This window comes from Mustela erminea, chromosome 15 (genome assembly GCF_009829155.1).
Source record: "Mustela erminea isolate mMusErm1 chromosome 15, mMusErm1.Pri, whole genome shotgun sequence".
Classification (NCBI taxonomy): Eukaryota; Metazoa; Chordata; class Mammalia; order Carnivora; family Mustelidae; genus Mustela; species Mustela erminea.
The window spans coordinates 31,720,336-31,733,496 of record NC_045628.1 but is presented as its reverse complement, the minus strand read 5'-3'; the positions used below and the strand labels follow the sequence as shown (position 1 = coordinate 31,733,496).

Sequence of the window (13,161 nt, the reverse complement as noted above, 5' to 3'; positions counted from 1 at the left end):
CTAAGGAGTATTAGGCTAATTTAAATAAGTCGGATGGAGAAAGGCAATACTGTATGATTTCATTTACATGTAGGGATCTAAAAACCAAAACAAACAGAAATAGACTCATAAATACAGAGAACAAACTGGTAGTTGCCAGAGGGGAGTGGGTAGGCAGAATGGGTCAAGTGGGATTAAGAGGTACAAACACTGGTAATAAAATAAGTAAGTCATGGAGGTGTAAAGGGAAGACAGGGAATATAGTCACATATATTATACAGTCATAGGGAATATAGCCAATATATTAAACTTTGTATAATGACAGATGGTAACTAGATTTATAATGATCATTTCATAATGTATATAAATGTCCAACCACTATGCTATACACCTGAAACTAATCTAATATTATATGTCAACTGTACTTCAGTAAACAAGTCTGGAAAAATAATGTGGTTTGAAGTTACCTTTTAAAATTCAGATCAGTATGAGAAAAAAATTAATGAAAATGATTAATAGAAAAAATTATTTTTAGGCCCAAGAGAACTATATTATAATGAAAGAGAGTCTTAAACTGGCTCTTGGAACAGAATAAAATTCTAACTTTAACAAATGTGAAACTATTTTTAGGGACATGGCTTCGAGTATAGCAGTTTCTATAAGGTCTGAGAGGACACTCAACGTTGTTTGGGGTGATTTTTTTTTTTTAAGATTTTATTTATTTGACAGAGAGAGAGAGAGAGAGAGAGAGATAGATAGATAGATTACAAGTAGGCAGAGAGAGAAGGGGGAAGCGGACTTCCTGCTGAGTAGAGAGTCTGATTCTAGGTTCAATCCCAGGACCCCGAGATCATGACCTGAGCTGAAGGCAGATAGATACTTAAAGACTAAGCCATCCAGGCGCCCTATGTTCTTTTTACTCTGTTACTTAACTTGTTTTCTTGGTTGTTTGCCTTTTATTGGGCTCTTGGCTCTGAATCACATATGGGGCATGGACTAGTGGTATACATGATTTTTGAAAATGTTAAAAAGAATACTAAAATGATACTGGCATTCTTGTAATTGCATATGTTATTTCTTTATTTACTTTCAGTTTGGTTAATAAACTTAAACCTGGTGTCATTAAGAAGATCAATAGATTATCCACACCAATAGCAGGTTTGGTAAGTAAAAAATTATCTTCAAAACTGGATTTCTTTGTTTTCAAAATGTAAAAAGATGGGCATAGACTGGTCCTCTTATCTGGAATTATCATAGAAATTGGGTTTGGGGTTTCTTGCTCAGGAGAAGGTTTTTATTGATGTCCTCCTATATCTTCAGTTCTTTCTGTTTCCCTTCTGCTGGGAGACTTTTATCTTGTGTTTTTGTTTGTTTTGTTTTTGTGCCCTCAAACCTTATGTATCTCCTTTCTTAGCTTATTTCTTCTGCAAATTGCATTTGTTTATGATCACCTTCTCTCTGAAGCTCAGCCCTGCCTACTTTGTTTGCTAGGTGACCACACTTTAGGGAAACCTAGGTGTTTCCCAGTTGTTACATTTCTGTTGCTTCATGCTTAGGCATGAACCTCACTTAGCCTGCAGATCTTGGAGTGTATTTGCAACATGTTTGCTTTGTATCATAGATTTCCTACCAGAGTTCTAGGTGGTATTGGGTAAGTCACTATCTTCCCTTGCCTCATTAATACTAGCTATCAGATGACTGTGGGATAAGTTTCTCGATTCATTATTGCTTTAATTTGGGATTTTGTGTATGAAAAATACTTCACACTGTCATCATATATTCTAGTGGATCAATAATAATTGAAAGACCAATAACAAGGTGGGGCTGTATCTTTGAAAAAAAGTAGTTTATAAGTAAGTATACATGATGGGTTATTTTCAAAATGTTAGCAATCTCTAAGAATCAAGGCTGATGATAGGAGTCAGTCAAAAAGATTAATTTTGTAAAACACTGAAGTTTAACACAGCTACTACCTGGAGTTTAATATGTGTGTGTGTGTGTGTGTGTAGTATATATATTTGTATATATATATAGTATGTATATACATATACACACATATGTAATATCTTTGGAATAGTCTAGCTGGTTATATTTGAGAACCTTCTGTTTTGTCAACCATGTGTTTGCATATATCAAAGGCATGAAGGATAGCAGAAAGGTAGCAGTATCAAGATTTCTGGATTTGCAGCTGGTAAAAAAATCTTATTAAAATTTTGACAGGAGTAAGTTGGTCACAAGTTTTGTATTATTGGAAAATATCTGTTTAGAAGAAAGGGGTAGAAGAGTTTTAGAGCTTTCTTTTTTCTTTGTAAGATCAATTACAATTTTCTTTTGAAATAGAGAATATGTATAAAGTTTCCAGAGCAGTTGGGCTCAAATATTAATTCCTTCTTTCTTACCAGGTTATTTCTGTTCCATTTCTGTCATGACATGTTATTTTTATTGGTCTCAAATTTGGTTAGGTAAAAAATCCATCATGTATGCATATATCATTATATGAAGAGATGTGTGTGTGTGTGTGTGTGTGTGTGTGTGTATGAATGTATAGCAATATACATACATGTATGATTTACTTCCAGTAATATAGCAAGTCAGAAGGTATTATTTCAAGAATAACATTAAGAAATTTGGTTTTTGAGTCTTTCTAGGATGAAACATTCAGTTTAATAAAAATAAAGCCTTATATGAAAATTACTTTTATGAAATAACGCCTGTGAAAATTAAAAGTTTGAATCATATTGAAAGTCTTTTCAAGTGGCTTAAGTTATTCTTACTTTAATGCTTAGATTTTGAATTGCCATTTCTTGGATCAATTACACACATTTGAAATGAAATTAGCCTTTGATTTCAAATACCCCACATATTTGGAATGCTTGAACTGTGGTGGTTTGTTGTTACTGGCCACTAGAGGTTTTATTCAATTTTCTGATTCTATGATTAGATGAAAGCCAAATATATTTTATATTTAAATCCAAACATCTCTCCAACGATTTCTATTTCAAGCATGGAGATTCTATCTGATTTGGATTTTATCTCTAGACACTAAAATGAAATGTATTTCCGGAATATTAAATGGGATGATTTCCCAAGTACAGGACACTGAGCATTTTCAATGGGATGTAGGAGCATAAGAATAACCATAGTTGCAGAATTGGGCTATAATTTGTTTGAAGTTGTCATCATGCCTCATTTGACTCCTTCCCATACTTGTGTGTCAGGATGGTTATGTCAAAATTTCTTGAAGCCTAGGGGTGCCTGGGTGGCTCAGTGGGTTAAGTCTGTGCCTTCGGCTTAGGTCATGATGTCAGGGTTCTGGGATCGAGCTCTGCATAGGGCTCTCTGCTCAGCGGGGAGCCTGCTTCCCTTCCTCTCTCTCTGCCTGCCTCTCTGCCTTCTTGTGTTCTCTGTCCATTAAATAAATAAATAAAAACTTAGAAAAAAAATCACTGAAGCCTCAATTTGAGGTGTGTTTTAGAGCTCCAGGATCTACCTGGTAGGGTTGTCATATGTGGATAGAAAGGAATTATGTAGATAGTCTGACATACAGATACTCAATGAATGTTCTTTTGTTGCACATTAATTTTTTAAACAATTAATTGAGTGCCTACTAGGTCAAGAACTTTTCTAGCTTAATGGGATATATTGGAGGAAGAAAGACTGATAAGGACCTTATCCTCAAAAAGCTTACATTTTAGTGGTGGAGCAGGATCTAACAAATAAATTAGCAAATGAGCAAGAAAGCACCAGATATAAATTTGCTGCAGGGAATTATAATAGACTGACATTTGGTGAACACACCTGAGCAGTTGTCGTTGGACTATGATGATTGACCTCTAAGAATTCCTCAAGGAGTATGTTAGAAGCCTTTGTTTTTGATGTGTGTAGAAGAAAGATAAAAAACCCTGAGCTGGACTCTTTATATGAGTAATTTCTGTGTTCACAGCAGCTAACACAATGACTGATAAATTTGGAGGTCAAAGATTTTTTTTAAAAGACGTTATTTACTTAAGAGAGAGAGAGAGAGAGCATACTCCCAGAGGAGAGGGAGAGATAGACTCCCCACCAGGCAGAGAGACTGATGCTAGGCTCCATCCTAGGACCCTGAGATCATGACCCAAGGCAGACACTTCACCGACCTAGCTACCCAGATGCCCCTCAGAGATTTTTTTAATGAATAAATGGAAAAGTTTTCCATTGTGAACAATAGTAAGCGCCAGAATTAAATCTTTGAAGGGATAGTGTTAGAGGTTGGATTGTGCCTTCCCCCAAACATAGTATTTTGAAGTCCTAAACCCCAATACCACAGAATATGACCTTATTTGTGAATAAGGTTGTTGCAGATGATGTACTTAGGAAGGATGAGGTCATAATGGAGTAGGGTGGGCCCCTAATCTATTATGACATCCTTAGAAGAAGATGGCTCTGTGAAGACAGATATACCCAGGAAGAATGCCACGAGACAACAGAGGGCTGGGGTGACGCCTGTATACGCAAAGAGAACCAAAGGTTGCTGGCAAGCCACCAGACACTGGAAGAAGCAAGGAAGTTTGCTTACAGCTTTCATAGAATCGTGGCTTTGCGGACACCTTGATTTTGGACTTTTAGCCTCCAGCTGTGAGACAATAAATCTCTGTTGTTTTAAGCTACCTAGTTTGTGAGACTTTGTCATAGTAGTGCTAGGAAACTAATACAAATAGGTAAGTGTTTTTATTTGTTTTTAATTTAATACTTGCTTTTTAAAAAACACTTTATTTTGAAACAAATAGAGATTCACAGGAAGGGGTGGGGGAAAACAGTACAGAGAAGTCCTCTGTGCCTTTCACCCAGTTTCCCCCATGATAACATTTTGCATAACTGTGATACGATAATAAAACCAGGAAACTGACACGAGTACATCCAGAGACCTTAATCTGATTCACCCATTTTATATGCAGCTAATGCTTTTTTAGTAACAAAGAGCAGAGATGCTTTCAGACTAAGTGAGATGAAGTGTTTTTAAGGATTTTCAGAGGACTCTGTCATTAATTTGGTGTGCAGCCATAGATATGACAGTCACATTCCACATGATTACTTCTTTCTGCCCCAGTGCAAACAGGAAATGGTGTCTCTCAGTTGAGGTTCCCAGGAGAAGAATCCGAATGGATCAAATTACCTTGTCTTTCCAGGCTATGGATATCACAGGTCACTGGCCAGCCGGTGGATGCGTTCCTTGAGAAGAGTGTCATCTTGGCCAAACGGGCTGTGGTTAGGAGTGTAGGTAGCTTTGGGGTCCCTGAGTTCAGGTGTGTAGTTTATTCAGTATTTTTAAAAAATATATTTATTTATTTATTTGACAGACAGAGATCACAAGCAGGCAGAGAGGCAGGCAGAGAGAAAGGGAGGAAGCAGGCTCCCAGCCGAGCAGAGAGCCTGATGCGGGACTCGATCCCAGGACTCTGAGATCATGACCCGAGCCGAATTCAGAGGCTTAACCCACTGAGCCACCCAGGTGCCTTCAGATGTGTAGTTTAAAGAGGGTTCTGTGGATGAGGTTTCTCCGGTGTAGATAACATTAAGTTAAATGTAGTAAGAATGATACAATTTCTATGCTCCAGGCCCTGTTCTCCATCACTCCCTTCTTACTCTCTTTCCTTCTGCTAAAACTTTTATCCATTTCGTGTCAGTTACTGTATTTAGCTTTGAGGTCAAGGCACTGGATTTACTGTTTGTAGATGGACCTATGTGCAGCACATGGGATAGCCTCTGAGCAATGACAATCCGGAGAGAGGCGTTTAGATGATTTAGAAATACACTGAATACATTGCTTGGAACATTCATATTATTTTATGAAGGTTTTGTCTTGGGGAGATATTAACCATGTTTTCATGGGTAGAGATACAGTTTTTCTTGTTGGACTAAGTTTTAATTTTTAAAGAAATACATTTCTCTCTCTTTTTTATTCTTTATATTCTTTACAAAGCCATGCTAAAAAAAATCTCACACAAGAGTTCGAGTTTTACAAAAAATTAGCCAGTGTTAAGTGTGGGTATGTTCAGTTTATTGAAACTCAAAACTAAAAGTTGATTTGGGAATTCAAAAACTCAACCTCAGAACAAAGCCCTGAGAAATAAGCAAGATATCCTGATGGTGAAAAGAGCCACTGAACCAGAATAATGTTTACCATCAGATGTGTTAACGTGCATGAAATACAATATGTGCAGAGAACGTCAAGGAAGTTATTAACCCTAAGACTTATAGTTGTCTTGGACCCCTGATGATTTAATTGTATTTACTAAAGCAAGATTACTCTACCGTGGCACCGCTGACTATCGACATTTCGGGCCCAATAATTCCTTGTTGGGGGGGGTCTTTCCTGTGCATTTTACAATATTTAGTAGCTTCCCTGGACTCTACTCACTAATGCCAGTAACACCATGTTCCCTTCCCTGAAATTATGACAGTTAAAAATGTCTTCAGACATTGCCAAGGACCCTGATGGGGTAAAATCATCCCTAGCTAGGGGCCATGGAGCTAAAGGGTTAATAAAGTGAACACTGCCCCTTCACATGGGCTGGTTTGCTTACTGAGTATAGATTTGAGAGATCTACTTATGCCTGCCATTTCCATTGCAGTTTCTCTTAGAAAAGCAACGGTGTTCTAGAAAATTTGGTTTGAATCATTTGTTTGTTTGAAAGTTTGTGTCTCTTAGTGGGCTTAATAGAAAAATCTTCTTGGTGCACCTGGGTGGCTCAGTCAGTTAAACATCTGACTCTTGACTTCGGCTCAGGTCATGGTCTCAGGGTGGTGAGATGAGATGAGGCCCTGTATTGGCTCCATGCTGCGCGTGGAGTCTGCGTAAGATTCTCTTTCTCTCTCCCTCTGCCTCCCTGCCTGCCCCCGTCTGTCAATCTCCTCAGCATATCCACACTTTCTTCAAAAATATGAGCTGAATTTGAGCATCTTTCCTCTAAAGGGTTACTCTTTCAGATTATTTTTGAGATTGGAATGCATAAGGCGTGACTGTAGAGACTGGGAAGGTTGTCTCCTCATTCAGGAATGCTGTAGAATGCAGGAAATGGGCAAAGTTGCCAGCTAGCTTAAGCTGTTGGATGTGTCAGTTTCTCTTATGTTCTTAATGGTTACTTCAAGAATTACTTCAAGAAATAATCCAAGTCTATGGGCTCCATTCTTGCTGCCATTTTCAGAAGGTTATTGGTGGTTAATGTTCTTGTGCCTGTGTAAAATTATTCCTGATTCATCTTTACTCTCCTGTGCACTTGGGTGTCAGCAAAGTAGTGTGACCTAGTCTATGCCAAAATCGCTATTGAAACGTCTAGTTGTTCCCTTCCAGCAGTAATAGAAAGTGCACTAGGAATCCAGGTTTTACCATGTGCTTTTAAAAACCCACTTTCAGGCAGTGACTATATGTAACCTACTCTTTTTCCCAGGACAAGGGGAACGAGGGGGTTGGGAAAAGGGAGGCTTGTGGGACACTGAGCTTGTGAGCTCTTTTATAAGTAAGACCAAATGTGAGACCTCAAGACAAGCGTGTTTTCAGGGAAAAATAATTCAGGGAAAAAGCCCACTTCTTTTTCCTCTTCTTTCCTATCCAAGTTGAAATATATAGGAAAAATGAATATAATTATTATTTTCATTCAAGGGTGACACTTTTCTGGTTAGGAGGCAGGAATAAATTTTGTACGGTTGAAATGAAAATATTCAGGGAACATTAGAATGTGACTTGGATGGGCAACCAACCCATGCTTTGCTTAAAAGAATAGTGACAAAAGGTCATTCTGTACTAGATCAAACTCAGTGTGTGTTTCAGAGGGAATATCTCTCTAGTTGGTAATAAACAAGATATATTTATGAATGTATTTTGATGGTGATCTATATATAACCTGGTAAAAAGCAACACCGTGGAGAGAGATGGGAAGATGGTATCGTAGAGCGTATTTACAATAACCATTTAATGCTAAGATCAACAGTGTCTATTTTCTGTTCTTGTATTTTATTGCTAATTTGTTTGAGATCTCCACCAAGAACATGTGGGAGAGGCTTCCACCAAGTGAAATCTTTCTGATTCACTCATTGTTGCTATTTGATTGCATAGCCAGTGAGAACAGCGTTCAGGCTGAGCTGACTCTGGCTGCAGTGCTCCCCATCTCCAAACGGATGGGGGACAACATTGAGGTCCCCTCCTATAACACTACTTCTGCCTTCATTCTTACTTAATCTTCATGTTCTCAGTTTCCTCACAGTTGATAACTAAGGAAGGCTAGGTAGTTTATAAATGACCATGTTTTTCAATGATTGTTCATTTCTCCCCTATCACTGTATTGGAACAGTTTTGTAGATGTGGAATCAGACTTTAGTGGTTTATTTAGTTAAATGATTTTTTTCTTTTTCTTCCACTTCTAATAGAGACAGGGAGAGGTTAAATGATATTAGTAAACTTGACGAAAATTGCTCAGTTGTGGTTTCAGGATAAAAACTGCACTAAAGAAATCTTTTTATTTCAAAGGGAGGGTAGACCTATTACAAGTTGTATAACTATGCCGCAAACAAAAAAATTTAAACTTTTTATTTTTCTAGTTTGTCAATCTATTTTCTTTACAAACAGAACACCAATAACAAAAACGTGGAGTGCTTTTTCTTCTTAATGAAGTAACAGGAGAGTACTTTAGTGTTGCCATTATTTAATGTTTTCTTACACTTATGAAGAGATTATAGCATAAAAACTAGCCATTTACTAAAAACAAGGCCACTTTATGCATTGAAAAATGATATTTTCTGCAGTTGTACTTTAATTTTTTTCCAGTGTATATTGCATTGGAATTTCTGTGGATCACCGTTAGTATTTTGAAATACTTTGGTGTTATCCAATAATTAAGTCGAGAAAACAGACTGAATGGGCATTATGCATTGCCTGTGTTCTAGGTAACAAATAGTAGATATTAAATATCCAAATGCCTTAATACCTCCATATAAATGACAGATAAATAAGCCAATCATGACTGAGTTATTTACAAAGAAATTTTAGGTGATTTTCTCAAGAGTCTGCTTGTCTCCTTACTTCTAACTCGCAGTCAAGATACTTATCACCAGGAATGGAAACCCCAGATCTTGGTGTCAGTGTGTAAAGTTGTTTCCAGTACCCTCATAATGATGCAGCACTGTACATCAGGAAACTCCTGTTTTATTTTGAGCCATAATTTCTTAGTCATGGCATTGGCACAAGTTTAAGAGCACTTCCTTAAAGTTCCAAAACTTGTTTTTAAATCCAAGCTGAACATATGCCAACTGTCAGCCTTGAGGGCAACCTTTTAAAAAAAACATTAATGAATTAGAATTCCTAACGCAACAACATGATTAACTTGTAGAGTCAAAGAAAAATTGATTCAGAGTAGGATTATGTCTTACATGATAGTTTTATTAAGATACTAAAATGCTTGGAACATCTCTCTTTAGGGACCTTTTGTTAATGTAGACATTGGAAACATCAAATGAGATTAAATAAGAAATAGAATCCAGGTGTCAGACTGGTATAAGCACATTGATCATTTAATGGTCTTCGGCCCACAACTTTCTCTCCCTCCCTAAAAGTATTTATTGAACACCTACTATGTACCAAGTACTATTCTAGGAACTTGGAACACAGCCACAAATAAGACACAGGAAGTTCCTCCCTAATGGACCATAATCAATAGGTCCCAATAATAACCTGTAAGGTACTAACAGTTGTCATGCAGAATATATAATACCTTGTCAGTTGCCAATAATTACACTGAAAAAATAAAGTGAATGGGTAGAGAGTGATTGAGTGAGAGTATGAGAAGTGTTTCAGAAAAGGCTCAGTGATATCTTGTTCCTGGAGTTGACATTTGGTGAGGGACCTGAAGGAAGTGTGGAGGAGGGGGAAAATATGGGGATCATGGGACTTTTTGAAACAGAAGGAAGAGAGGGAAGATCAAGGCAGGATCAGGCTGGTTCAGGTAAAGACTATAGGTCTGGATCTAAGTGAGGCAGATGGGGTGGGCCAGGAAGGTTGTATAGGTTTCATAGGCTTTGGTGAGTAGATCACATTTTACTCCCAGCATGATGAGAAGCCCCTGGGGGCTTTTGAGAGTGGTTTAATTTGTTGTTAGGATCACTGGATGCCTGTGGTAAAGGATTTACGTATCTGTGAATATACTAAAAATCATTGAATTGTACCCTTTAACTTATGGTTTCTATGTGAATTATACCCCAATAAAATGTAAAAATAAAAAACTGCAAGTTGCTGGGTGAACAATAGACTGAAGGAAATCAAGAAGAGAAGCAAGAAGGCCAGTTAAAGAACAGTTTTGGTAGTTGTAATGACTAATTTTTGTCTGGCTTGACTGACTATGGAGTGTCCAGATACTGGTTAGGCATTCTTACATTATTCTGCATCTGTCTGTGAGGGTGTCTTTGGATGAGGTGAACATTTGAATCTGTAGCGTGGGGAAAGCAGATTGTTCTCCCTAATGTGGATGGGCCTCATATAATCAGTTGAAGGGTTGACTAAAACAAAAAGTCTAATGCTCCTGTGAGTCAGAGGAAACTGTTGCTGCCTGACTGCATGAACTGGAACATTGGTCTTTCCCTGCCTTTGGACTTGGACTAAAACACTGGCTTTTCTTGGGTCTCAAGCTTGCCAGCTTTGAAACTGGAACTTACTTTCAAATGGAACATTTCATTGACTCTGCTGGTTCTCAGGATTCTGGACATGGACTGAAAGTACACTGTTGGCTCTCCTGGGGGTCCAGCTTGTAGATGGGCAGATCATGGGACTGCTCAGCCTCCATAATCATATAAGTCAGTTCCTGCAAATAAATGTCTTTCTATAGATATATGTATCTTGTTGTTCTATTGTCTAGAGAACTCTGACTAATACAGTAGTTCAGGCAAGAGGTGATGGTGACAGTATTGGGAATGGAGGAAATTGATGGCAGACCATATAGCTCTTGCTCATGGGTTGGCAGAGAAGCCAGGGTCTTTGCATCAGTAGTTTCTTGAGATAATAAAAGGAATGAGAGGGTCAGTGAAGGGAAGGGAAGGATCAAGGGAGAAACTGGAAATTGAGGCAGTTTATATAAGATTGCAGATTTATAAATGTCAAAGTGATCAGTGTCAATCTTAGATATTGTTCCCTGACAACATCATGAAAAATATGATTAAAATGATGGTTTGTGATTATTTGTAAGAAAGAAAATAACACTAGAAACTAGCCTTGTCCCCTGCAAACAGATGTTTACAGTGACATATTCCTGGGCTGGTCCCATGGAGAGACCAGGCAACCAGCTAGAGGTCATAAAATGGTTCATGATGTATTTTGTTTGACTTCACTGTTTTTGTTTATTTCTAAAACTTGAGCCAAAATTTGCATACCCTTAGATTTCAGATAAAATCCTCATATCTGGCTTCTCAGTGAATGTGACAACAGCAGGCCTGCATTCCCACAAAACAAGCATTAGATATGGCATCCCGTGGACAGGATGGGAGTCTCAGCATTGCTTGTTCTCTGGTCATTTCCCCAACGTGTTGCCCATTTTTTTCATTCATGGTTTATTCAGTCTTTTTACCAGCCTTTCCCTTTTAGACATGTCTCCTTTCCTGCAAAATTTCTGTTGGGGTCTTGGTAAGAGTTAAGACAGAGAAAAATAGACCAGGTAATATCTGTAGGTGAAATCTTAAGTAGTTGAATAAAAATGCTCAAATTTTAAGGAGCTAAATGGAAATCCATGTAAACATGGAGAAAAGTTTCTGCAGTTTGCCTTAGGACTTTGTACTTGCACTATTTTCGTTTAAAACAAAAAGGATGGAATAAAAACATGGGAAAAGTAGTCCTCTTTGTGGACGCTGGAAGAATAATGTATAGTTAATTGACTGCATATAAAAATCTGCAATTTAAAGTGATCGAGAGTCACCAGGGTCCAGCGGTTTTATATTATCTGCCAACTCAATCATACATTTTATACCTTTATCCATGAAACTTCCTTTAATAGAATCACATGACTTTCATTTCAGATTCTTCACATCCACCTTATTTTATTCCAGATTTCACTAGCCTCCTGACCCATTAAAACTCACTGATCATCTTGCTGTGAAGTGTGATGTCATTGTGAACTGGTTGTTGCTATTGTATGTCTCAGTTAGCCAATGGTGTGTTGGATGCCAGAGTATGTAGGATACGTGGCCTCTAACGAGAAGTAAGGTCCACTTACTGACCACTTGCTATAGCCTAGAAACTGCCAACCACATGTCTATTTCCTCGGTAAACGTTCAAAATCACTGTTACTGTCATTTGCCAAGAGGGCCGTCTTTGGTGACCCAAGTCATTGTTAGTGACTTGGACAGTTAACCACATCTGGAGTCCTCTTCTGAGTTACAGGTGTTTCATCTTGAGAAGGGAAGACCTAACAAACAGGAAACTGTCTTCGAGGAAGTGTGGCAGTTGTCCTAGGAGGAATGGCTCCCCATAATGTCCACGCTCTAATCCGCGAACCGGCCAGTGTGTTGTGGTGGCGGCACATTGGGTTCCAGGGACGACTGAGGTGTAAATCCGTTGACTTTGAGATGAGGAATGGATCGGGATTATCCAGGTGGGCCCATTGTAATCCCGATGGTCCTCATAAGTGGAAGAGAGAGCGAGAATTAGTTGGGTGGTGGTGTGACAGACTCAGGCTGATGATGCTGGCTTTGAGGGTGGAGGAAGGAGCCTCTAGCGATGGAAAAGATGAAAGAAATGGATTTTCTCCTAGAGCCTCCAGAGTAAATGGAGCCCTGCCAACACCTTGATTTTAACCTGGGGAGACTGATTTTGGACTTCTGACCTCCAGAACTCTAAGACAATAAACTGGTCTTGTTTTCAGCCACCGACTAGTGGGGGTGTGTTTCCCTCATGGTGAAAACGAACATAGGGGTTAAGAGCACAGACGCAGGAATTGGACTGCTTGAGGTTTGAATGACCTCAGGTTCATCGCATACCTCTTAGGCCTCAGATCCTTCATGTGTAAAATGAGAACAAAAAGACTTCGTATGATATTTTACTGTGAATTAGAGATAATTTGCATAAAGGGTCTCAGCATACTGCCTGGCATACAGTAAGATCTCGGTGAATGTGAACTTGAGAGAAACAGCTGTTCAGCGGAGGGCCAGTTGGGACGACAGGAGAACTGA

At 38.4% G+C, this 13,161-nt stretch overlaps 1 protein-coding gene across 11 annotated transcripts in view; it reads left to right on the top strand.

Moving 5' to 3' along the window:
• Positions 1 to 13,161, top strand: part of LMO7 (LIM domain 7) — a 204,021-nt gene that overhangs the window by 87,458 nt on the left and 103,402 nt on the right. For all 11 annotated transcript variants that reach the window (XM_032314733.1, XM_032314738.1, XM_032314739.1 and 8 more), the window contains one exon: positions 1,073 to 1,142. In XM_032314733.1, the coding sequence (XP_032170624.1) occupies positions 1,073 to 1,142 (70 nt within the window). The remainder of the gene's footprint in view (positions 1 to 1,072; positions 1,143 to 13,161) is intronic.